Source organism: Pezoporus wallicus, unplaced genomic scaffold (genome assembly GCF_028554395.1).
Source record: "Pezoporus wallicus isolate ANWC-B61680 ecotype Strahan unplaced genomic scaffold, APGP_CSIRO_Pwel_v1 scaffold_8441, whole genome shotgun sequence".
In the NCBI taxonomy this organism is placed as follows: domain Eukaryota; kingdom Metazoa; phylum Chordata; class Aves; order Psittaciformes; family Psittacidae; genus Pezoporus; species Pezoporus wallicus.
The window spans coordinates 48087-74467 of record NW_026641359.1 but is presented as its reverse complement, the minus strand read 5'-3'; the positions used below and the strand labels follow the sequence as shown (position 1 = coordinate 74467).

The 26381-nt window shown below is 59.8% G+C and overlaps 3 protein-coding genes across 3 annotated transcripts in view; 1 reads left to right on the top strand and 2 right to left on the bottom strand.

Annotated features, from left to right (window-relative positions):
- Window positions 1-9380, bottom strand: part of COPA (COPI coat complex subunit alpha) — a 79403-nt gene extending 70023 nt beyond the window's left edge. Inside the window, exon 1 of the mRNA XM_057423291.1 lies at window positions 9374-9380. The gene's annotated coding sequence lies outside the window, so the exon portion shown is untranslated. The remainder of the gene's footprint in view (window positions 1-9373) is intronic.
- Window positions 1-26381, top strand: part of S100A11 (S100 calcium binding protein A11) — a 112820-nt gene that overhangs the window by 72310 nt on the left and 14129 nt on the right. The window lies entirely within an intron of this gene.
- SLAMF1 (signaling lymphocytic activation molecule family member 1) lies at window positions 14409-18911 on the bottom strand. Its single transcript, XM_057423172.1, has 6 exons — window positions 18860-18911; window positions 16748-17074; window positions 15934-16215; window positions 15110-15226; window positions 14544-14617; window positions 14409-14429 (listed from the first exon to the last, which is right to left on the bottom strand). Exons 1-6 carry the CDS (start codon window positions 18909-18911, stop codon window positions 14409-14411), a joined length of 873 nt encoding a protein of 290 aa, XP_057279155.1.

Genomic DNA, 26381 nt, shown 5'->3' with positions numbered 1-26381 from the left:
CCAAAGGTTTGGGCTTTAGGAGGGTCCAAAGGTTTAGTGTTTATGGGCACCAAGGGCTTGAGGGTTGGGGTCTAAAGGGTCAAGGGGTGGCCGGGGCCAAGGTTTTGGGGGTCTATGGGAAAAAGGGCTTGGAATCCATGGAGAAAAGGGTTTGGGGCTGTGGGGTCAAGGTCTGGGGGCCCAGGGCTTTGGGATTTATAGAATCACAGGATCCCAGCCTGGTTTGGGTTGGGAGGGAGCTTCAAGGTCATCCGGGTCCAACCAGGGCCGCCTTCCACTGGTGTGGGTGCAAGTGCCCGGCCCCTTGACACAAACCTTGGGGTCTGATGGGACCGAGGGTTTGGGGGTTGCAGGGATTTGGGATTCATGGGGGGCGCAGGGCTTGGAGGAGCAAGGCTTTGGGGGACCAAGGCACTTGGGTTGATGGCGAAGGGTTTGGGATGGGGGGGGGGGGGGGGCTGAAATGCCCATTCCCAAATTCCCAACCCCTTTGCTGGGGGTTGAGTCCCCCCCCTCGCACCTCTCCCATGGGGGCTGCAGAGCCTCTTTGCCACCCCCCCCCCCAGCACCCACCTGCACCCCACACACCCAAACTGATGGGGCCCCCCCCGCAGCGCTGATTCACCGGGCCCCAGCGTTGGCGTTTCCTTTGCCCTTCGCACCTTTCGCTGTCAGCACCGCCTCTGCTCCGCTCCAAGCCATGGGGAAAAGGTGACAATGGGGCTGGGCAGGGGGTTCTGGGATGAAACCCGTCTTTATTGGCTCCGCTGTGCCCAAGCCCCACGGCCCACGCAGGTCCCCGTTCCCACCAGGATTTGGGCGTCCGTAGGGTTAGGACCGCAGGGACACACGATGCTTGGAGCATCTTCCCATCTCAGTCCCCACGCTGCCCCTCTGCTGCCCTCGGGCTCCCTGGAAGCCACTGGGAGCGCTCAATCGGCACCGGGCTCCCCGGAGCAATGGGGACCACTGGGAGCTTGGGGGGGATCAGGCTGGAGAGAAGCAAAATGAGATGTTGGGGGGGGGGGGGCAGTGTCCCCCATCCCTGCACTGGGGCTCGGTGCATTGGGGTGCAGCACCTGGGGGTCCTGCTCGCTGAAGGCGGTTTCAGTGCGCTCCAGGGCTCGGGGTCTCTCTGGCTCTTTCCTCTCGTCCTGCAAGAGGCGCTGCTTGAGGAGCTGCGCTGAGCATCCTCATCCCTGGGTGCTGGGTGCTCCTCCTCTGTGCCGGGTGGGGAAACCGAGGCCCAGGCTGGGGCTTGCCGGGCTCCTGGCTCACCTGGGCAGCAGCGGGTTTGGTGGCATCCAGGGCTCCCAGATCTGCAAGGCAAGGAGCTGGGATGGGGCTCACGGCGCCAAGCCCACGTCAAGGAGGGTCTAAGGCTCAGGGTGAGCACGTCTCACCTGAGGAGTCGTTGGTGGAGGCGGCTCGGTCCCTCGTCCCTGCTGCTGGGGCAGATGTAGGGGTTACAAGGGCTTTGCAAGGGGTTTACAAGGGCTTTACAAGGGCTTTGCAAGGGGTTTACAAGGGCTTTACACGGGCTTTACAAGGGCTTTACAAGGGCTTTGCAAGGGCTTTACAAGGGCTTTACAAGGGCTTTGCAAGGGCTTTGCAAGGGCTTTACAAGGGCTTTACAAGGGCTTTGCAAGGGGTTTACAAGGGCTTTACAAGGGCTTTACAAGGGCTTTACAAGGGCTTTACAAGGGCTTTGCAAGGGGTTTACAAGGGCTTTACAAGGGCTTTACACGGGCTTTACAAGGGTTTTGCAAGGGGTTTGCAAGGGTTTTACAAGGGGTTTACAAGGGCTTTACAAGGGCTTTACAAGGGTTTTGCAAGGGGGTTACAAGGGGTTTACAAGGCCTTACAAGGGGGTTACAAGGGGTTTACAAAGGGGTTACAAGGGCTTTACAAGGGCTTTACAAGGGGTTTGCAAGGGCTTTACAAGGGCTTTACAAGGGCTTTGCAAGGGGTTTGCAAGGGCTTTACAAGGGCTTTACAAGGGCTTTACAAGGGCTTTGCAAGGGGTTTGCAAGGGGTTTGCAAGGGCTTTACAAGGGCTTTGCAAGGGGGTTGCAAGGGGTTTGCAAGGGGTTTACAAGGGCTTTGCAAGGGCTTTACAAGGGGTTTGCAAGGCCTTTACAAGGGGTTCACAAGGGCTTTAAAAGGGTTTTGCAAGGGTTTTGCAAGGGGTTTACAAGGGGTTTACAACGGCTTTACAAGGACTTTGCAAGGGGTTTACAACGGCTTTGCAAGGGCCTTAGAAGGGGTTTACAAGGGCTTTGCAAGGGCTTTACAACGGCTTTACAAGGGCTTTACAAGGGTTTTACAACGGCTTTACAAGGGCTTTACAAGGGTTTTACAACGGCTTTACAAGGGCTTTACAAGGGTTTTACAACGGCTTTACAAGGGCTTTACAAGGGGTTTACAACGGCTTTACAAGGGCTTTGCAAGCCCCTCCTGCTCTGCGAGCTTTGGGGTTTGCAGGAGGAGGAAAACCTTTGCTTTGTGCTATAGCAAAGGGCTGAGCTGGCCCCATAGCGGCCACCACGGGGCAGGAAGGGGAGTTCCGGGTTCAAACCTGGGCGTTCCAAGGCAAACCGAGCAAGGGGGCAGCCCCACCGCGGCCCCCGGGGTTTCTTGCTCCGTGCCCCCCTTGCTCCAGCGCGCACCCAGAGCTCACCCAGCTGCAGCAGAGCAGGCGGCTCTCTCTGCTCTGAGGATGTGGGTTGGGAGGTGGCTGTTACCTCTTCCTGCCGCCCCAACGCGCTGCGGAGCAAAAGGGGGGCCCTCACCTTCCCCCTTGGTCCAGCGGTAGGTGAGGAAGAGCACGAGCAGAGCAACCCCCACGAAGATGGCCGGGGACCAGTACTTGATGGGAAGAGCTGATGCGCTTCCTAAGGGAAGAGATAAGGGATGCTGCCCGGCTGCTCGCAGATACCCAAAGGGATGCGGCAAGAGGTCTCTGTGGGGGATGCAGGACATTCCCAAGCTGCATCTTTGCCTTCCTCACGTGTTTTGTTGCCTGCAGCATCTCTCTGTGGCTGCACGGAGGTGGTGATGGGGTCCCTGCTCCAAGGAGGGGTTGGGGAGGCTGTTGGCCACGTCGTCAGCTCGTCCGTACCCGCAGCGGTTGCGTTGGGGTCTGTCGGCAGCTCGAGGCCGTCGTCACCGTGGCCTGCATCCTCTTTGAGGATGAGAGCTGGGAATGAGGGGCATCAACTGATGTCAACGCCTCCCCACACCCAAACTGCCCCTATGGAGCGGGAATGGGGCTGCACCGCCATGGTCCCACACCAGGAGCTCAGCCGGCACCGCAGCACCACGGCTTAGGGAGAGGCCTCAGGACAAAGGGATGCCAACGGGTCCGTGGCATCACCCTCCCACCACGGTCACACTGAGACAAACACCCCCTAAGGCAGAGGATGCTACCGGTGGCGTTGCCACGGTGGGTGCTGGCAAAGGCTTGTTGGAACTCGTGCAGGGCCACGCCACCAGCAGCATCCCACTGGTGCTGGGCAGCCGCCTGTGCTGCTCTGTGGTGGTGGAACGGGGTCCTCAAGCAACCCAGCCCATGGTGAGATGTGGACAAGCAAGGGGCCGGGTGGTCACCGAGCATCCCTGCCCCTTGGCCAGCAAAGGGATGGCCAGAGGGAGGAGGGAGCCCAGCGTGGGGATTTGGGGCCCAAATCAATGCTGGGAGAGCCCAGGAAACCCCAGTTCAGCCCCTGCACATGAGCCAGACCCCAGCCAGACCATAAAGCCATGGCCTGAGCCTTTCCCCCCATGCAATGTCCAGGGGAGCATCCTGCCCTGCTGCAAAGGGGCCCCTGAGCAGGCACCGTGGTCGCACACCCACTGCCTTCACATCGCCCCTTCCTCCTCCTCTTCCTCCTCGCCCAGCCCCATAGATGGAGGGAACCCCCCCGCGCCCCACTCACCAGCTCCGGAGCAGAGCACTGCCATGCAGAGCCAGCCCATCCCCACGCCTTGGGGCTCCATCCTCCCCTTCCGCTGCTCCCTCTTGCAATGTCTTCCTTCCCCTTTCTGCCCCACCAACGGCTTCCTGTGAGCTCAAAGGTTCTGGCACTGAAATGGGGTGATTAATGGCCCGAAACCACCCCATGGAGGGGGGGGGGGGCATTTTGGGGCTATGACCATCACAGGGGGCAGATCCCATGACAGGGGCAAAGCAGGAGGCGATGCTCCGGTGATGCTCCGGCTCCCTTTGGACCGGTCCCCGGTGCCATCATCGCTGGGTTAAGCCTCGTCCAGGCTGGGGATTGGAGTTACAAGGGCGAATTTGGTGCCACACGGCCGATGCACGGGTCGAATGCGTGATCCATGGGGTGTGTTTTGAATTGATCAGCGTGGAAGCTCAAACACCCATTGTGAAAAGGCGGAGAGCAAAGAAATCACTGCCAAAAATGGCCTGGTTTCACCTCAAACCGCGCGCAGACAGAAACTGAGCTCGGATGTGTCTGGCGTTTTTATTCCTGGAGGGCTCCCCTGTGCCAGGCACTTCCAAGAGATCTCCAGTTTCATCCCTGAATAATTTACTATCTGCACAGACGAGACAAAGAGCAGAGGGAAGCGGCTTCCCATTGTCTGGCAGCACCGGAAAACTGGTGCCAAGGTGGGAGCTGGGCTCCATTGCTGGCTCTGAGGGGGGGGGGATTTGGGGAGCAGGGATTTGGGGTGCCCCGTGTTCTGCTCGCTGGGTATCCCAGCTCTGGGTGAAGCCACGCAGGCGCTGCTGCAGGGCAAGCATCCCGGTGGGATGCAGCCAGTAGCGCGCTGCGCAGCATCCCTGCATCTCTTGGGAAGCTGCTCTCCTCCTGAAGCTTCCATACAAACGCTTCACCCAAGAGTTAAACCTCATCTCCAAACCCATCAAAGCAGTGGAGTGGAACAGCATCAGCCACCTTCCTTGTCCTGTTTGCCCCCAGGCTGCATCATCTCCTGCCTATGGACCATGACAGCATCTCAGGGGACCACGAACCGCTTGCTGCTGGCACAGAGCGATGCTGAGCACGGTGCTGGGGGCTCTGAGGTCTGCAAGGTCCCCGGCAGGAGCAGGAGCACTGCAGAAGCAGCCAGAGCTGAAAGGGCAGCTCCCGGCTGAGTTTCCATCTTCAGCTTTGCACCACCAAGCGTTGTCCCTGCTTCCTTTCGGGTGAGCAATCGAATGAAGCTGCTGAAGTATTTGCCCCGTTGAGAAGTATAGGGCAAAGGAACAGGAAGAAAGGGGGCTAAGGGGCTCCTCAGCTCTTCCCGGCCTCCATTGGGAGGCTCCAAACTGCGAGGTGCTGCAGGGCGAATCCCAGGAGTCACAGAATCACACAAGCTTGGGATGGTTGGGGTTGGAAGGGAGCTTAAAGCTCATCTAAAGCCACGGGCAGGGACCCCTTCCACTGGAGCAGGATGCTCCAACCTGGCCTGGAGCACTGCCAGGGATGGGGCAGCCACAGCTTCTCTGGGCACCCTGTGCCAGCGCCTCAGCACCCTCACAGGGAAGAGCTTCTGCCTAAGAGCTCAGCTCAGTCTCCCCTCGGGCAGGTTAAAGCCATTCCCCTTGGGAGCATCTTTGTGGCCCATCAGGAGCAGCAGATCCCGTCCTTGCACAGCCACAGCTCTGGATCATGGGGGGACCTGATGGCTCCCTACAGGTGCTGACAGGAGGGGCTGGGCTCTGCTCCCAAGGAACAAGGGATGGGACAAGAGGAGACGGCCTCAAGCTGCCCCAGGGCAGGTTTAGGTGGAGCTGAGGAACAATTCCTGCCCCAGAGGGTGCTCAGGCATTGGAACAGGCTGCCCAGGGCCCTACCAGTGCTCACACCCCCCAAGTGCCATGGGGCAGTGGTGGCCTTGGCAGCGCTGGGAATGGTTTGGTTTAATGATCTTAAAGGTCTTTTCCAACCCAGTTGATCCCATGATGATCCCATGATGGTCCCATGATGATCCCATGATGATCCCATGATGATCCCATGATCCTTCTCCCCTCCAGAGAGGGTAGCAATGGGGGGAGCCCCGCACTCAGAGCAAACTGGAGTATTGCTCTCACTAGCTGACCAACGCGTAGAGGGTTTTCTCCTCCTGCCCCCAGCAGCCTGGCAGGCCCTTACCCATCTTCTCATCATCCGTCTGCAACCACAAAGGGACAAAAGCTTTGCTTGGGCTCGCGGAACCCAATCCCTCCATTGGCAAGAGAGAGGGGACCCATGGGCTTGGTTTGATGCTCTGGAGCCCAGGAAAGCCCAGTGAGGACCCATCTGCTCCTGCCTGTGGGTCCAGGGGTTACATCTCTCTCCCTGGGGTCTTCCCCATCTCCTTGCTTGGGGCTGGAGCCCCTTTAGGGGAGATGGCCACGAGCCACGGCTCACCTGGGCTGTAGCCGGCGCCGTGGGAGGGGTGGGTTTGGAGGTCTCAGCGCCGGGGGTCGGTGTCGTCGTGGAGCCCTCTTGCAGGTAGACCTGGGGGGAAAGGCTTTAAAAGGGGTTTCCAGGGCTCGGAGGCATCCCAAGGTGAGCCAAAGAAACCAGGTTCAGTGGGGCTGGGGACGGCGAGCCCGGTGATGCACTGGGACGTGCAGGCGGCTGCGGCCACGCTGGCTGCTCCTGGGGCAGCCCCAGCACCAGGTCCCCCATTCAAGTTCCCATAGGCTGAGGTTGTCCTTCCTCCCCACCCCATCCTGGCCCCCCAGGTCATCCCCATGCCATGCAGGGACCCCCCCACCCCACATCTGCATCCTGGTCCGGGCACGTACCCAGAGGATGGGGATGAACCTGCACAAACTCACCTGCTGGAAGGGGCCGACCTGGGCATACACCGTGGTGTACTCTGCTCTGGCCTCTGTGGGGAGAGAAGAGGGGAAGGTCAGCGAGGGAACAGGCTGCGGTGGATGGGAAGGGTGGGAATCCCGGTTTAAAGCAGGCCGAGAGGTGCTGGAGGGCGTTGCTGTGGGTCTGGGTGGAGGTGGAGCATCGCTTTGCATCCCGCTTTCTGCCCCACGGGAGGTGGGAGCAGGGCGCGTGCTTCCAGCTCAAAGGATGGCAGTGGAAGCGCGCGCCAGTGCAAACCAGCTCTTCCCATTCCAGTACAAGATCCCCGGCTGCTTTCAGAGGGCGAGATGCGTTTGTCTCTCCTTCAGACATTGCCACTATGGCAGCGTCAGCTCGTTCCATGGCCCACCAGAGGACCCTTGAAACCCTTCATAGTCCCATTTGGGGGTCAAAATTCCTGTGTCCCTCATTGGCAGCACTGGAGGAAGAGCAACGCAGGGTTCAGGCAGGGCAGGGATTGCTGCGGGGAGATGCTTCGTGCGTAGTTCCCCATGGAAGAGCTGGATCTCAAGGGTTGGGCGGCAGGAGCCCATGGCCCCGGTGCTGAGTGCACCCCAACATCCAGGCGCAGGCAAAGAGGAGGCAGGAATCCCCCCGTTGGTGTGAGCTGATGGAAACAACCCTGTTTTCCAGGGATGGAAGGAAGAGGAGTCAGTGGGATCCGCGCGGGGCACCGGCCCCGTTGTAGCAGCGATGGGCTGGGTCGCAAAACAGCCCTGAGCATCCCGATGCTTTGGGGGGGTCTCATGGGTCTCCTGCGTGGAGGGCTGGCACCAAGTTTTCCAGCAGCAAACTGGGGAAGAGCAGAGCTTCAGCCTCGGGAGCATCGCTGGGGTCACCTCTTGGAGCTCACTTCCATGCATGCAGGGTGAGGGCGCGGGGAGGGTTGGGGTCCGCTCTGGTACCAAGCCCCAGCAGTGGATGATTTCCCCTCCTGATTTTCAATGCAGCCGGGTTGTTCCCACCAGGAAAAAAAAGGGGGATGGATGGAGGGAGGGAGGGAAGCGCCTGGGGCAGCCCCAGTGCCGTACCTGTGTTCACAGCCTCATCTGCAGGCAGATGGAAGATCCTCCAGCCTGCGGGAGAGCAACGCAGGGGTTCCTGTCAGCAGCAGCAGCAGCAGCAACAAGAGCAAACCCCACGGAGCATCCGCAGCTCCAGCATCTGCAGCCCTCCCCGGTGTCGGGCCCGGGATGGACTCCCATGGATGGGGCTCTCGGGTCCGCAGGCACCCGTGGGGTTTGCTCACCTTTGGGTTTACAGCAGAGCACGAGGATAACGGATGCTAAAAGCGCTCCGGATCCGACCACCGCTGCGGCCGCAATCACAGCCCTCCTGCTGGAGTGGGTGCCTGCAGAGAGAGCAAGGTCCGGTGGCAACATCCCGGAGTGGATCTGCCTCTTCCCGGCATCAGAGGGGGGGGGAAACGGGCACGGCCGTGCTTCAACGCCCTGCTGAGCCCTTCCCTGCTTCACAGGGACCCTCACTCCCTGGTCCAACATGGGAAAGAGGCGATGCGCTGCATGAGGATGGGTGATGCTGCAGGCAGAGCAGCGACGGGGACCCCGGCCCCAGCCCCTCCATGGCCACAGCTTTCCCCACTGACGCCCCTTTGCCTTCGGGGGTCCCCATGGGTGGGAAGAGCCCCGCTGGAAAGCGGAATGCGGAGCCAGGCTCCCCCCTGCACCCCTGCCGCTGCGCTGCAGGAATTGCTTTGTCGCTGCCATCCCAAAGCAGGGGGTGTTGAGGGGTCACCCGCTCCCCCCCCAAATCCCCCCCCCCCGGGTGGCAAGGACGGGCTCGGGCACACTCAGACACCCAAGAGCCAGGCTGGGCACGGGCAGCTCGGGAGCTCGGTGGGAGGCTGGGCTGTGATTTCTGCAGCGTGGGGAGGGAAGAGAACAGGAGAGAGCTCAATGCCCGCGCTGGGCTGCGTGCACAGCTCGGGGGGCAGCGGAACCCCGAGGGGCAGGATAGGGCCCTTCCCCAGCCCCCTCTCGGTGCCCGGTACCCGCGCAGAGGGCCGCGGCCGAGCCGACGGTGATGTTGCGGCTGCTGACGGGGTTTTGAGCCGTGCACGTGAGGAGCGGCTCCTCGACGGGGGATTCCTCCACCAGCACCGCGGCCCCGGCGCTCCACGTGCTCCCCATGCTCCAGGCGTAGGAGACGTCGCCAGCGCCGGCGCCGTTGGCGGCGCAGAGCAGGGCGTAGCGGCAGACCCCGGCGGAGCAGTTCTGCCCGGTGCAGGTCACCGTGGGCTCTTCCAGCACCCCTGGGGGACATGGGGGGAGCCGTCAGAGCCCCCGTTGAGCGCAGAGCATAAAGCAAAGGGCCAACGGTGGAAGGTCCCTACCGTAAACGCGCAAAGTGAAGGCGGTTTTGGTGCCCGCGCTCTTCGCCGTGTAGGTGCCCGCGTCCTCCAGGCTCAGCCGGGAGATGCTGAGCGCGCTGCCGTTGCCGGGGAAGGCCAAGCGGGGCTTGAAGCTGTCGTCGAAGAAGGTGGCCTCCGGAGGGTCCCCGAAGCGCACGGTCACCACCACGTCGCCGTGGAAGCTCCAGGCGGCAGCTTCCCCCGCCGGGCTCCGGAGGTGGAAGGTGATGGAGCTGCCCACGGCGCCGATCAGCTCCGTGCCGCGGGTGCTGCGCGCTGCGGAGAGGAGCGGGGACAGGATGTGGGGAAGGGGCCTTGGGTGGAAAGGGCTCCTCATCGCCCGCTGCGACACCACGGACAGGCTGAGAGCCAGGGGCCGCAGGGCACAGCACCTCTGGTCCACTGCGGGTAACGTCATCGGATCACACTGCTTTGGGTTGAAGGGAGCTTGAGGCTCATCCAGCCCCACGGGCAGGGACCCCTTCCACTGGAGCAGGATGCTCCAACCTGGCCTGGAGCACTGACAGGGATGGGGCAGCCACAGCTTCTCTGGGCACCCTGTGCCAGCGCCTCAGCACCCTCACAGGGAAGAGCTTCTGCCTAAGAGCTCAGCTCAATCTCCCCCCTCTGGCAGGTTAAAGCCATTCCCCTTGGCCTGTCCCTGCATCCCTTGTCCCAAGCCCCTCTCCAGGTTTCCTGCAGCCCCTTCAGGCACTGGAGCTGCTCTCAGGTCTCCCCTTCAGGAGCCTTCTCCTCTCCAGGCTGCCCCAGCCCAGCTCTCTCAGCCTGGCTCCATGGCAGAGCTGCTCCAGCCCTCGCAGCACCTCCACATCCCTCTGGTGCTGCTGCCCCGGAGCTGGATGCGGGATGCAGGGGGGGTCTCACAGAGCGCAGCAGAGGGGCAGGATCCCCCCCATAGCCCAGCAGATGAGAGGCTTTCTGGGCTGCAACCACACGAAGCATCTGGAGCACCCCTTGGGATAAGGATGCACGCTGCGTCGCTGATCCCGGAGCACCAAGGAGCCGGGGTGATGGCATTCATTAGGGGAATCCTTTGTGTTATAAAGGATCCGTTTGCCTCCGTGGTCCCACAGCGGGACTTGCGCTTTCACATCCCCCAAAGTGCTCGTGAAGCAGCTTCCCTTGCACGGAGGGGCTCAAGGGGCAGAGCCCCGTGGTGCAAAATGAAAGCGCAAGAAGCAGCTCAGCAAGGCTCCCCTCAGCACCAGCCCGCGAGGGCCAAGCTGAGCTCTAAGCAGGCAGAAAGGCTTCTCCACCCAGTGTGGAGCTGGTTCCCTCTTTCCCAAGAAGACTTCCCATCCCCAGTTTAAAGCCGCTGCTCCCTCGCGTGGGCTGGGGATGGAGGCTGCGTCCCCACTGCTTGGAAAGGGGACTGATCCTGGCTCGGGCAGGCAGCCGGAGCCCAGCGGTCCCACCTCACCCCAGGGCTCTGCATCTCCGGTTCCCAGAACAGGAGGCTCTGACCGCATGGCAGGAAAAGCTGCTCAGGCAGATAGAGCTGGAGGAAGCCCTGCTGAAGCAGTAGATAAGGACACTGCAGGGCTCATCCGGGGGTAAAACCCTCCCCAGGCCCATTTCCCATTGCTGAAAGGAGCCAGAGCGCATCCCCCCCTTCCAAACAGCCCCGAATTCCCCAGCAGAAACCCGCGGGAGCAGGGAGGACACAAAGAGAAGAACCCCTGAGCGGAGCGCATCCAACCCGGCACATCTGGCAGCAGCTGGAGGGAGATGGACTGGAGCAGTCACTCGTTTGCACAGGAGAGCAAGGGGCCAGCACTGGGCCGTGCCGGGCATCTTTCACCCTGGTTTGCCCAACATCCCTGCGAGGATCCTTCACCATTGGTCCCACGCATCCCTGCTCTCCCAGGAGTCCTTAAAACCAACCTAAACCTCCCCACGGGCCCTCCATTGCTGAGGGAGAAGGAGCACCTGGCACTTACTTGCTTGCTGAAGGACGAAGGCGAGGGTCAGGCACCAAAACCCATCCATCGACCCACGGCGCGTGGAGGGGAGCTCCCTGCACCCAGCATGTGCCCCAGCGTGCGGCAGCAAGAGGAAGATGTGAGCACACAGCCTCCCCTTCCAACACTGCATGGGTGGAGATAACTGCTTCACCCAATGGCTGGGACGTCGGAGACGTGGGGCTGATGGGCATGAGCGTAGAATAGACAGGGGATAAACACAGAACCCACAGTGGGTTGGGTTGGAAGGGACCTTGGAGCTCATGCAGCTCCAAAGCAGGGACCCCTTCCACTAGAGCAGGGTGCTCCAAGCCCCTGTGTCCAACCTGCCCTTGAACGCTGCAGCCACAGCATCTCCATTCAACCCATCCCAGTGTCCCACCACCCTCACGGGGAAGAGCTTCTGCCTAAGAGCTCATCTCCATCTCCCCTCTGGCAGGTTCAAGCCATTCCCCTCGGCCTGTCTCTCTCCATCCCTTGTCCATAGCCCCTCTCCAGGCTTCTTGCAGCCCCTTTGGGCACTGGAAGGAATCCCAATGAAAACATCCGAAAAGCTCCACTTCCAAGCAAAGAGGAGCGTGGCATCTGGGACAAAGAGCAGCACCACGGCTCCGTGTGAGAAGCAGCCCAGCTCCTCTGCAGGAACCAGCCTGGAGAGGTGCAGCATGGAACCCATCACCCACAAGCACGCTGGTGCCATGGACCAGTGTCACCAGGGCATGCTCCATGAGGGATGCTGTGACACTGGGGATGGGCTCCTCTTGTGGGCTAAGGCACAAAGCGACACCCAGGGGATGGACCACCTTGGAACCCCCTTTGTCTCCTCCAACCATCCGAAGGGAGCCAGCATCCCTGTGGCACCGTGGCTCAATGCCACCCATTGGCACCATCAGCACTGTCACTGGAACCCTTCCCCATCCCGAGCATCCCATGCCAGCGGTTGGATGCCCCATCACGGGGTGCTCCATCACCCTGCAAGGAGCAGCACCGGGCTAAATCCTGCACCAAGCACCAGGCACGGGATGTGAGGTTTTACCCCCTTTTAGAGTCACAAACCTTGCCCCTCTGCGGTCCTGCCCGGGATCCTGGTGAAGCTGCTGCTTTGGAGGCTTTTCCAAGGAAGCAGCTCAGCTGATGCGCTGGAGCAGCCCGTGACACACTCGTCCAGCAACCCTTTCCAAAAGGCTTTCCCATACGTTTATTTCCCTTTCCCGGAGGCAGCAGTGAGCTGCGGGCCCTTGGGATTATAAAATAGCTCGGATTTGGGATGATTTGACAGCCGCTGTCCTGCATCCAGACCCCCTCCAGCATCGCCGGGGGATTGCTGCAGGGAATGCGGGCTCTGCTGCGGGCAGGGGAGGCTTCAAGTTCAGCTTTCAAAGGTCTTGGGAAAGAGGGCCCGGAAAACCCTTGCCTGTCCCTACAGGGAGCAGTGGGAAGGGATGGGGATGGAGAAGGGGGCAGAGGCATTGCCCAAGCAGGGGCACGAGTGCGCCCAGTGCGGGAGCCAGGCTGAGCTCAGCCTCCGGGGTACAGCAAAGTCTGCTGCAGCAGGAACCCGGCGGTGTCAGAGCTGCTTCTGCAACAGAAGTTGAATGAAAATCACTTCTGGTCATAGGAGAAACAGTTCTGGTCATAGAAAAATCACTTTGGTCATAGAAAAATCACTTCTGGTCATAGGAGAAACAGTTCTGGTCATAGAAAAATCACTTTGGTCATAGAAAAATCACTTCTGGTCATAGGAGAAACAGTTCTGGTCATAGAAAAATCACTTTGGTCACAGAAAAATCATTTCTGGTCATAGGAAAAACAGTTCTGGTCATAGAAAAATCACTTTGGTCATAGAAAAATCACTTCTGGTCATAGGAAAAACACTTCTGGTCATAGGAAAAACAGTTCTGGTCATAGAAAAATCACTTCTTGTCATAAGAAAAACAGTTCTGGTCATAGAAAAATCACTTCTGGTCATAGAAAAATCACTTTGGTCATAGAAAAAACACTTCTGGTCATAGGAAAAACAGTTCTGGTCATAGAAAAATCACTTCTGGTCATAGAAAAAACACTTCTGGTCATAGGAAAAACAGTTCTGGTCATAGAAAAATCACTTTGGTCATAGAAAAATCACTTTGGTTGTAGAAAAATCGGTTCTGATCATAGGAAAATAATTTCTGGTCACAGCAAACTCACTGGGGTTACAGCCCATAGCCAAGCCGGGTTACAGCAACCTCCCCCCGGGTCCAGCCCGCTGCTGTTGAGCTCGCATCGCCGGTACCACGGGCGTGGGGCTCCCCCTAGTGAAGCCCGTGGGGCAGAGGGATGAGGTTGGGGGGCAGACCAGCCCCACGCTTCCCGGTGCTGCTGTCCGGAGCTGAGGCGCTGGAGCCTTCCCCTCCGAGGACCCGATTCCCTCTGTGGCTGCATCCAGAGCCCTTCCACCCCTCCCCGTGCTCCAGGGTCTTCCCTTAACCATAACCCAAGGAGGTTTGGTGCCTGCCTTCATCCAGCCCTGCTCTTTGCCGTCCCTCCCCTCCACATGGCAGCCCCAGCTCGGCCGCAGTCCCATAGGGATGGGGAGGGTTTCCTCAAGCCGGGAATGTGATGCTGGTGTCCCTGGAGCAGAGGCTGCCTGCAGAGGCTCAGGCCGTGGGCATCATCACGCTGGCATAAACGGTCGTGGGCTCCTTGATGGGGCTCTGCAGCGAGAAGCAGGGATGCAAAAGAGGGGCCTGAGCTGGGGGGCAGATGTGGGTCAGCCCATGGGGATGCCCACGGGGGCAGAACCACCCTTACCTGTACGAGGTGGCCCTGCAGGGTGTGGGGCTGTGCCGGGGGGTCCCGTGGGGCACAAGGGGCTGCGCTGGGGACCAGTGCCGTGTCCAGGGGCTGGCTGGTGGCTGTGGTGTAGATGGTGATGCAGGAGGGGGGCTCGGTGATGGGGGCTCCTTTCTGCCTCTGCACAGAGAGCAAAGGGTGAGCAGCGGCGCAGAGCTCACCGTGGGGACCCTTCCCTCCCTCTGCCCCCCATGGACCCACCGTTTCCTCCCCACTTCCTGCTGCGTTTTGGGGAGCAGTGGGTCCAAAACCCGCGGTCTGTCCCCAGAGCCACCCTGAGGTGCTGGGGGCTGCAGCACCCAACCTCATTCCCAGCAGTTCCTGCATTAAGGGGGATGAGGCAGAAGCCTCCCCATCCTCTCCCTCCCCGGTCGCAGGGCTGCGTTAGCACCCATTCATAGGGTGCTGCAGCCCAACCAAGAGGCACCCAACAGCGAGCTGGGGGCTTTGGGTGCTGCTGCCCCCACCCAAGGAACCCCACCAGGGTCCCATCCCTAAGGAGCAGTGGCCGGGGCTCACCTGCCTCCGCTGCACCTGGGAGTAGATGGTGTGCACTGCGCTGTCCTCGGGGGGGGCTGAGCCCCCCTGCCCGCCTGCAGGGGATGGGGAAGTCACTGAGGGGGGGCTCAGGTGTCACCGCCCTGCTCCTGCACCCCGAGAGCTCCTTGGGCAGGGCTCCTGCCTCGGATCCCATCTGCATCCCCCCTCGCGCAGGTTAAAGCCGTTCCCCTCCATCCAGCCCCTCTCCAGGCTTCCTGCAGCCCCTTCAGGCACCGGAGCTGCCCCAAGGGCTCCCCTTAGACCCATAGAATGGTTTGGGTTGGAAAGGACCTTAAGATCATGCAGTTCCAAGCCCCCTGCCATGGGCACCCTTAAGGAACCTTCGCTTTGCTCCTTCCCAGGCTGCCCTTAGGATCACAGAACCACCCGGGTTGGAAAAGACGTTTAGGATGGAGTCCAACTCTTCCCAAGCGCAGCACCAACCCAGGACACCGCAGATCCATAGGGACCAACCCCTCGCTCCATTCCTGTCCCTCCACCAGGCTCACCCCAAGCACGGAGCCTCGGGCACCCCCGGCACTCACCCCCGGCCTTGGCCACACGGGCAACCACGAGGGCCCCGATGAGCATCACTGCACCCATGGGCACCACCACCACCACCACCACGAGCAGGAGACCCTGCGGCCCCGGCCCGGCACTGCCTGCAATGGGGCGGGGGAGAAGAGAGGGGATGGGATCAGCCACAGGCCCCACAGCACCCAGAGCCGAGCAGGATGTGCCGCTAAAAGCCTTTTTGTCACCTCGTTTTGGACCGTTTAACTCGGCAGAACAGGAAACAAGGGGCAGGAAACGCTTCTCTCGAGCAGAGCATCCTTTAATCGCCTCCAGGCTGCCCCGAGCAGCAAAGAACCTGCTGCAGGTGCCATCGGGGCCAGATACAGCCCTAAGGATGCCCCCAGTGCCTGTGGGGGGGGCAGCCCCATGGCACTGCAGGGTGTAAAAGCCCTGTAAAGGACAGAGCCGTGCAGCTCCAGCCTTGCTCCTGGACCACCAACGGGTCCCATCGCACAGGGGCGCAAGGGGGTTTGGGGCAAGGAGGGCTGAGGAACAAGCCCCACATGCCCCTGGAACGCCTCGTTTCAGCATCTCCCTGTTCCGAGGGTCCCATAGGGCTGCAGCACGAGGTCACCTTTGGGTGCCATCACAAGGGAAGCCCCATGGGAGGCAGCGTGACTTGGCCCCAAGAGCCCGCGGAGGGGAAGCTGCCCCTGAGCGGGTTCTGCTCCCCAGGCCCGGAACCTCCCCGTCCTTCCCCTTCCGAAGCAGCCCCAAAAGGCTCCTTCGGGGCTGCCTAAAGCAAGAGCCCAGCAAAGCAAGGCCAGGAGCAGGGGCAGCGCTGGGGACTCACCCGCTCGCTGCTGGCGGCACCGGGAGGAGCGGAAGGCGACGCTGCGGGTGCTGACGGGGTTGCTGGCGGTGCAGGAGCAGGAGATGCTGGAGCTGTGCAGGGGCAGGGTGAGGTGCAGGAGGCTGCTGTTGCGGGAGCAGGGCCCCGAGGCGATGGCGTCGGCGCTGCCCCAGCTGTAGGCGATGCTGTCCCCTCGCTCCGCAGCGCAGTCGAGGGTGATGCTGCAGGTGCCGTTGGCCAGCACCCAGCTGAGGATCTGGATGCTGGGGGGGGACACAGGCTCTGCAGAGAGGGAGGGAAGGGGCGGTTGTTGTGCCTGGGAAACCCAAATGGCTTCGAATCCGTAGAATCATGGAATAATTTGGGTTGGAAAGGAGCTCGGGATCATCCAGTTCCAACCCCCTGCCATGGGCAGGGTCACCTCACACTAAACCATCTCACCCAAGGCTCCATCCAACCTGATCTTGAGCATAACCAGGGATGGAGCATTCACAACCTCCCTGGGCAACCCATTCCAGTGCCTCAGCACCCTCACAGGAAAGAATTTCCTCCTTAGATCCAATCCAAACCTCCCCTGTTTCAGTTTGAACCCGTTACCCCTTGTCCTGTCACTGCAGTCCCTAATGAAGAGCCCCTCCCCAGCATCCCTATAGGGGATCCCCATAGGGACCGCTCTAAGCTGCGAAGAGCATCAGAGAGGGATGCACCAGATGCTCCCGGCAGCCCCTCGACATCAGGGTGGGCATCTCCCCCCCAACCCCGCCTGCCCCCCGGCGCTGTGGGGAAGCCGGCATCACCCAGCCCCACTGCTCACCATAGACCTCCAGCTGTATCCGCCAGACCTTCTCCTCGGGCCCCTTGCTCACGCTGTACTCGTAGAGCTGCCCGTCCTGCCGGCTGGTGTTCAGGATCTCCAGGGAGAAATCCAGCTCGTGGAAGCGGGCTCGGTCCCGCACGTAGTTGGTGTGGGTCCCGTCCGCGTACTTGAGCAGGATCAGCTTCCGCTGTGGGTCCTCGGTGTCCCGCTTCCAGAGCCCAGCTCCGAAGCGCAGGGTGAGGGCCCGGAGCTCCGGGGGGATCCGCAGCATCGTCGCCTGGCCCAGGGTACCCAGCACCGTTTCCTTCACCCCATGGACCCTGCCTGTGGGGAGGAGCAGAGGGGAGAGAAGGGATGGGGCAGGCAGGGGGGCAGAGCCAGCGCTGCCCCAGCCCAGCCCCGCGGGGCCATAGGAGCGGGGAATCAATGGTCGGGTTGGGAAAGGGCTCGGAGCTCATCCAGTCCGACCATCGCCACCGCTGCCCCATGGCACTGGTGGGAGCAATACTCCAGTTTGTAGTGTGGGGGCTCCCCCCATTGCTACCCTGTCCGGAGGGGAGAAGGATCATGGGATCATCATGGGATCATCATGGGATCATCATGGGATCATCATGGGATCATCATGGGCTCATCATGGGCTCATCTTGGGATCATCATGGGATCATCATGGGATCATCATGGGCTCATCTTGGGATCATCATGGGATCATCATGGGATCATCATGGGATCATCATGGGCTCATCATGGGCTCATCATGGGATCATCATGGGGTCATCATGGGATCATCATGGGATCATCATGGGATCATCATGGGATCATCATGGGCTCATCATGGGCTCATCATGGGATCATCATGGGGTCATCATGGGATCATCATGGGATCATCATGGGATCATCATGGGCTCATCATGGGCTCATCATGGGATCATCATGGGCTCATCATGGGATCATCATGGGATCATCATGGGCTCATCATGGGGTCATCATGGGATCATCATGGGGTCATCATGGGATCATCATGGGATCATCATGGGATCATCATGGGGTCATCATGGGATCATCATGGGATCATCATGGGCTCATCATGGGATCATCATGGGGTCATCATGGGGTCATCATGGGATCACCATGGGATCATCATGGGGTCATCATGGGATCATCATGGGATCATCATGGCAGGGATGCCCCACATGAGACCCTGTCACCTCGGGTGCTGTCATGGGGCTGCAGGGACACAGTGTCCCTGGGCCAGCAGATCCCATTCATCCAGGACACCATCAGCTCAGGACACCATCATCCCTAGGACATCATCATCATACCCCATCCATCCAACTCCATCCATCCAACCCCATACCCCATCCATCCAACCTCATCCATACCCCCTCCATCCAACCCCATCCATCCATACCCCATCCATACCCCATCCATCCAACCCCATCCATCCAACCTCATACCCCATCCATCCAACCTCATCCATACCCCATCCATCCAACCCCATCCATCCATACCCCATCCATACCCCACCCATACCCCATCCATCCAACCCCATCCATCCATACACCATCCATCCAACCCCATCCATGCAACCCCATCCATCCATACACCATCCATCAAACCCCATCCATCCATACCCCATCCATCCAACCCCATTCAACCCCATCCATCCATACCCCACCCATACCCCATCCATGCAACCCCATCCATCCAACCCCATCCATACCCCATCCATCCAACCCCATCCATCCAACCCCATCCATCAAACCCCATCCATACCCCATCCATCCAACCCCATACCCCATCCATCCAACCCCATACCCCATTAATCCAACCCCATCCATCCAACCTCATCCATCCAACCTCATCCACACCCCATCCATCCAACCCCATCCAACCCCATCCATCCAACCCCATCCATCAAACCCCATCCAACCCCATCCATCCATACCCCATCCATCCAACCCCATCCAACCCCATCCATCCAACCCCATCCATCCAACCCCATACCCCATCCATCCAACCTCATCCAACCCCATCCATCCAACCCCATCCATCCAACCCCATCCATCCAACCCCATCCAACCCCATCCATCCAACCCCATCCCTCCGTACCCCAAGGGCAGCCCAGAGTCACCAGCAGGCAGAGCCGCAGCGCCCACCCCATGCCTCTGGTCCTGACCCGGCCTTGATCTCCGCTGCCCCACAGCCGCCCTCCAAGGCGAGCCCCGCCACGGGCCCCGTGCTTCCTGTTTGGGGTGAAAACGGCTTCTTTTTGTCTTCCGTGGAAAGTATTCAAAGCAGAACGGGGAAGGCTGCACGGGGGCCGGGCTGCGGGAGGAAGCGGAGCAATGAACCCAGCAGCATCCTCCGGCTGCAGCCTTCAGCCCTGCAGGAGGAGGAAGGAGCCAGCACTGAGAGCATCGGGGTACCGGAGCAGTGGGGCAGAGCCTGCATCCCAGCACTGAGAGCATCGGGATACCGGAGCAGTGGGGCAGAGCCTGCATCCCGGCACTGACAGCATTGGGGTACCAGAGCAGTGGGGCAGAGCCTGCATCCCAGCAATGAGAGCATCAGGGTACAGGAGCAGTGGGGCAGAGCCTGCATCCCAGCAATGAGAGCATCGGGGGAGCAGTGGGGCAGAGCCTGCATCCCAGCACTGAGAGCATCGGGGTACAGGAGCAGTGGGGCAGAGCCTGCATCCCAACAATGAGAGCATCGGGGTACAGGAGCAGTGGGGCAGAGCCTGCATCCCAGCACTGAGAGCATCGGGGTATAGGAGCAGTGGGGCAGAGCCTGCATCCCAACAATGAGAGCATCGGGGTACCGGAGCAGTGGGGCAGAGCCTGCATCCCAACAATGAGAGCATCAGGGTACAGGAGCAGTGGGGCAGAGCCTGCATCCCAACAATGAGAGCATCGGGGTACTGGAGCAGTGGGGCAGAGCCTGCATCCCAGCACTGAGAGCATCGGGGTACCGGAGCAGTGGGGCAGAGCCTGCATCCCAACAATGAGAGCATCGGGGTACAGGAGCAGTGGGGCAGAGCCTGCATCCCAACAATGAGAGCATCGGGGTACCGGAGCAGTGGGGCAGAGCCTGCATCCCAACAATGAGAGCATCGGGGTACAGGAGCAGTGGGGCAGAGCCTGCATCCCAACAATGAGAGCATCGGGGTACAGGAGCAGTGGGGCAGAGCCTGCATCCCAACAATGAGAGCATCGGGGTACCAGAGCAGTGGGGCAGAGCCTGCATCCTGGCACTGAGAGCATTGGGGTACAGGAGCAGTGGGGCAGAGCACCCAATTCCTCCAATTTGGGGCCAAAATCCTCCTTTTTAGCCCCAAAATTCCTATTTTCATGCCAAATCCCTCCAGTTTTTGTCAAATTTCTCCAGATTTGGGTCAAATTCCTCCCGTTTGGGTCAAATTCTTCCTTTTTTAGGGCCAAAATCTGTCTCAAGAGGCTGCAATTCCACAAATTCCACCCAAATTCCTAATTTTTAGGCCCAAATTTCTCCTTTTTAGCACCAAATACCTCCAATTTTGGCCAAAATCCTCCTTTTTAGCCCCCAAATTCATATTTTCAGGCCTAACTCCTCCAGGTTTGGGTCAAATTCTGCCAGTTTGGGTCAAATTCATCCTTTTTAGGTCAAAAATCTATCTCAAGAGGCTGAAATTCCCCAAATTTCACCCAAATTCTTCCTTTTTAGGCCCAAATTTCTCCTTTTTAGCACAAAATTCCACCAATTTTGGGCCAAAAGCCTCCTTTTTAACCCCCAAAATTTCTATTTTCAGGCCAAATTCCTCCAATTTTTGTCAAATTCCTCCAGTTTTGGGTCAAATTCTTCCTTTTCTGGCCAAAATCTGTCTCAAGAGGCTGAAATTCCCCAAATTTCACCCAAATTCCTCCTTTTTAGCACCAAATTCCTCCAATTTTGGCCAATATCCTCCTTTTTAGCCCCCAGATTCCTATTTTCAGGCCTAACTCCTCCAGTTTTGGGTCAAATTCTTCCTTTTTCAGGCCAAAATCTGTCTCAAGAGGCTGAAATTCCCCAAATTGCACCCAAATTCCTACTTTTAGCACCCAATTCCTCCGATTTTGGGCCAAACCCCTGCTTTTTAACCCCAAAATTCCCCTTTCCAGGCCAAATTCCTCCCATTTGGGTCAAATTCTTCCTTTTTTGGGCCAAAATCTGCCTCAAGAGGCTGAAATTCCCCAAATTCCACCCAAATTCCTCCCTTTTAGCCCCAAATTTCTCCTTTTTAGCACCCAATTCCTCCGATTTTTGGCCAAAACCCTGCTTTTTAACCCCAAAATTCCCATTTTCAGGCCGAATTCCTCCAGGTTTGGGTCAAATTCCTCCTTTTGGGGTCAAATTCCTCCTTTTGGGGTCAAATTCCTCCTTTTTGGGTCAAATTCCTCCATTTTGGGTCAAATTCCTCCTTTTTGGGGTCAAATTCCTCCTTTTTGGGGTCAAATTCCTCCATTTTGGGTCAAATTCCTCCATTTTGGGTCAAATTCCTCCTTTTTGGGGTCAAATTCCTCCATTTTGGGTCAAATTCCTCCATTTTGGGTCAAATTCCTCCTTTTTCAGGCCAAAATCTGCCTGGAGAGGCTGAAATTCCCCAAATTCCCCCCAAATTCCCCCATTTTAGGGCTCATTTTGGGATGAATTCCACAGTTTTAGGAGCAAAAATGTCCCTTCCCCCCATCCCCCCCATCCCCCTCCCCCCCCCGCCTCCTCCCCCCCCCGTGGGAATGTGTCACCTCTTGCAGGAACAAAGTGGGTCCCACGTGTGGGGCCGGGTGCCAGGGCCCTGCCCCATAGCGCGGCCCCACAGCGGCGCCAGGCCGGGGGGGCGGGGGGAGATAACGGGGCCTGATAGAGGAGCCGCCTGTCAGCGCCCCACAAGTGCCGGGACACGAGCCAGGCCCACGGAGCCTGCCCCATAGAGGGCCCCCCCCTGCCAGGGGAAGAGGGGGTTCTGCCCCATAGATGGGGCTCACATATGGGGACCCCCATGTTCTGCCCCATAGAGGAACCAGAGGGAGGGGAAATGGGGGTTCTGCCCCATAGATGCTCCCCACAGACTGCAGACACACTTGTCCTGCCCCATAGATGGGTCCCACAGATGGGCCCCACACATCAGGACCCCCATGTCCTGCCCCATAGAGGCACCAGAGGGAGGGAAATGGGGGTTCTGCCCCATAGATGCTCCCCACAGACTGCAGACCCACTTGTCCTGCCCCATAGATTGGCCCCACACATCAGAACCCCCATGTCCTGCCCCATAGAGGCACCAGAGGGAGGGAAATGGGGGTTCTGCCCCATAGATGCTCCCCACAGACTGCAGACCCACTTGTCCTGCCCCATAGATTGGCCCCACACATCAGAACCCCCATGTCCTGCCCCATAGAGGCACCAGAGGGAGGGGAAATGGGGGTTCTGCCCCATAGATGCTCCCCATAGACTGCAGACCCACTTGTCCTGCCACATAGATGGGCTCCACACATGGGGACCCTCATGTCCTGCCCTATAGATGCCCCATAGCAACGGTCATGGGGGTTCTGCCCCATAGATTCCCCCCCACAGACTGCAGACCCACTTGTTCTGCCCCAGAGATGGGCCCCACACATGGGGACCCCCATGTCCTGCCCCATAGAGGCACCAGAGGGAGGGGAAATGTGGGTTCTGCCCCATAGATGCCCTCCCCACAGACTTCAGACACACTTTTTCTGCCCCATAGATGTGTCCCACACATGGGGATCCCCGTATCCTGCCCTATAGATGCCCCATAGCAACAGTCATGGGGGTTCTGCCCCATAGATGCCCCCCCACAGACTGCAGACCCACTTGTTCTGCCCCAGAGATGGGCCCCACACATGGGGACCCCCATGTCCTGCCCCATAGAGGCACCAGAGGGAGGGGAAATGTGGGTTCTGCCCCATAGATGCCCCCCACAGCCTGCAGACCCACTTGTCCTGCCACATAGATGGGCCCCACACATGGGGACCCTCATGTCCTGCCCTATAGATGCCCCATAGCAACGGTCATGGGGGTTCTGCCCCATAGATGTCCCCCCACAGACTGCAGACCCACTTGTCCTGCCCCATAGATGGGCCCCATACATGGGGACCCCCATGTCCTGCCCCACAGATGCCTCACATGGAGAGGACATGGGGTTCAGCCCCACAGAGGCACCACACAGAACCCCATTGTTCTGCCCCATAGATGACCCATGCACAGCAGGACCCATATGTCCTGCCCTACAGACACCCCACAGACAAAGGAAAAGAGGCATCCTGCCCCATAGATGCACCTCTACAGACTGCAAACACACACATTATGCCCCATAGATGCCCCATAGACAGGGAAAACAGGTGTCCTGCCCCATAGATGTGCCCCACACATGGAGACCCCCATGTCCTGCCCCATAGATGCCCCACAGGGAGGGGACATGGGGGTTCCGCCCCATAGATGCCCCACACTCACCAAATCCACACATCCTGCCCCATAGGCACCCCCCACATCCCACCCCTACAATGGGATTTGCTCTGCCCTATAGCTCAGCCATGGGGCAGGGGTTAGGGCTGCCCTTCCCCCTCCTCCCATCCCCCCACCCCCCCACCCCCCCAAGGAATTCGCCCTCCCCCCAGCTCTGCCCCATATAAAGGCCGATGGGCAGCGGAGGCGGCAGAGCTGCCGCTGTGGGGCACAGAGAGGTTGGGGGGCACGGGATGGGGAGTGGGGGATCTATGGGGCATGAGGGTGGGGTATGGGGTGCACAGGGGGTATGGGGTGCACAGGGTGGGCTATGGGGCACAAGGGATTTCTGGGGCACACGGGGGGCTATGGGGCGCACAGAAACTATGGGGCAGGGGGGATTTTGCGTGGCACAGGATCTATGGGGCACAGGGGATGTATGGGGCACATGAATCTGTGGGGCTTTGGGGCACAGGGGTTCTATGGGGTGCACAGGGGTGTTACTGGATGCCAAGACCTCTGGGGTGGGGTATGCAGGGAGCTATGGGGTGTGGGGACCTTTGGGGGCTAAGTGGGGTCTGTACGGGATGTGGGGCACAGAATCTATGGGGCACACAGGGGGTTATGGGGCATGGGGGGTTATGGGTTGCACAGGATGGTTCTGGAGCACAGGAATCTATGGGGCTCAGGGGATCTAAGGGGTACCAGGATCTATGGAACACACGGGGGGGATGTGGGGCACGTGGCAGATGTGGGGTGCAGGAATCTATAGGGCACAGAGGGGGAACTGTGGGCCATAGAGATCTATGGGGCACAAAGCGGGGCTTTTGGGGTATATGGGGTATGGGCTATGGGGCATGGGGTACCTATGGAGCAGCCTATATGGGGTTATGGGGCACAGGATGTATGGGGCACAGAGGGTACTATGGGGGAGGCTGTGGGGTGCATAGGAGTATGGGGCCCTGGGGGGAGGGCGATCGGGATTAGGGATCTATGGGGCACAGGGGGTGTAGATATAGATATGTCACAATAATATGGGGGTGCAATGGGGTGCAGGAATCTATAGGGCGTCAGGGCTCTATAGGACCTGTGGAGCCCATGGGGCTCTCTGGGCTCTATGGGGCAGCCCTTCACTCTCCCCCCCCAGCTTCCTCTATCTTTGCACTTCAGACCCACTGATCCCAGGTGAGTGCGGTGCCGTGGGGCAGTTATGGAGCAGAAATGGGGGAGCAGTGGGGCAGCCATGGGGCAGGGCACTGGGGGCAGAGGGGGGGTCACTACTGGCTCTGCCATTCGCTATGGGGCCGGGTGTGTCTCTGTGCCCCATCACTACGGGTCAGCCCCACACTGACCATCACTATGGGTCAGGATGTGGCTCTGGCCCCATTGCTGTGGGTCAGCCCCACACTGACCACGGTCGCTATGGGTCAGGATGTGGCTCTGGCCCCATTGCTATGGGTCAGCCCCACACTGACCACAGTCGCTATGGGTCAGGAGGGGGCTCTGGCCCCATCACTATGGGTCAGCCCCACACTGACCACGGTCGCTATGGGTCAGCCCCACACTGACTATGGCCGCTATGGGTCAGGATAGGGCTCAGGCCCCATCTCTATGGGTCAGCCCCACACTGACCATGGCCGCTATGGGTCAGGAGGGGGCTTTGGCCCCATCACTATGGGTCAGCCCCACACTGACCATGGCCGCTATGGGTCAGGATGTGGCTCTGGCCCCACCGCTGTGGGTCAGCCCCACACTGACCACGGTCGCTATGGGTCAGGATAGGGCTCAGTCCCCATCGCTATGGGTCAGCCCCACAGTGACCATGGCCGCTATGGGTCAGGATGTGGCTCTGGCTCCATCACTATGGGTCAGCCCCACACTGACCATGGTCGCTATGGGTCAGCCCCACACTGACCATGGCCGCTATGGGTCAGGATGTGGCTCTGGCCCCATCACTATGGGTCAGCCCCACACTGACCACGGTCGCTATGGGTCAGGATAGGGCTCTGGCCCTATCGCTATGGGTCAGCCCCACACTGACCACGGTCGCTATGGGTCAGGATAGGGCTCTGGCCCTATCACTATGGGTCAGCCCCACACTGACCATCACTATGGGTCAGGATGTGGCTCTGGCCCCATTGCTGTGGGTCAGCCCCACACTGACCGCGGTCGCTATGGGTCAGGAGGGGGCTGTGGCCCCATTGCTATGGGTCAGCCCCACACTGACCATCACTATGGGTCAGGATGTGGCTCTGGCCCCATTGCTATGGGTCAGCCCCACACTGACCACGGTCGCTATGGGTCAGCCCCACACTGACCACGGTCGCTATGGGTCAGGATAGGGCTCAGTCCCCATCGCTATGGGTCAGCCCCACACTGACCACGGTCGCTATGGGTCAGGATAGGGCTCTGGCCCTATCGCTATGGGTCAGCCCCACAGTGACCATGGCTGCTATGGGTCAGGATGTGGCTCTGGCCCCACCGCTGTGGGTCAGCCCCACACTGACCACGGTCGCTATGGGTCAGGATAGGGCTCAGTCCCCATCGCTATGTGTCAGCCCCACACTGACCATGGTCGCTATGGGTCAGGATGTGGCTCTGGCTCCATCGCTATGGGTCAGCCCCACACTGACGATGGTCGCTATGGGTCAGGATGTGGCTCTGGCTCCATCACTATGGGTCAGCCCCACACTGACTATGGCCGCTATGGGTCAGCCCCACACTGACTATGGTCGCTATGGGTCAGGATGTGGCTCTGGCTCCATCGCTATGGGTCAGCCCCACACTGACCATCACTATGGGTCAGGATGTGGCTCTGGCCCCATTGCTATGGGTCAGCCCCACACTGACCACGGTCGCTATGGGTCAGCCCCACACTGACCACGGTCGCTATGGGTCAGGATAGGGCTCAGTCCCCATCGCTATGGGTCAGCCCCACACTGACCACGGTCGCTATGGGTCAGGATAGGGCTCTGGCCCTATCGCTATGGGTCAGCCCCACAGTGACCATGGCTGCTATGGGTCAGGATGTGGCTCTGGCCCCACCGCTGTGGGTCAGCCCCACACTGACCACGGTCGCTATGGGTCAGGATAGGGCTCAGTCCCCATCGCTATGGGTCAGCCCCACACTGACCATGGTCGCTATGGGTCAGGA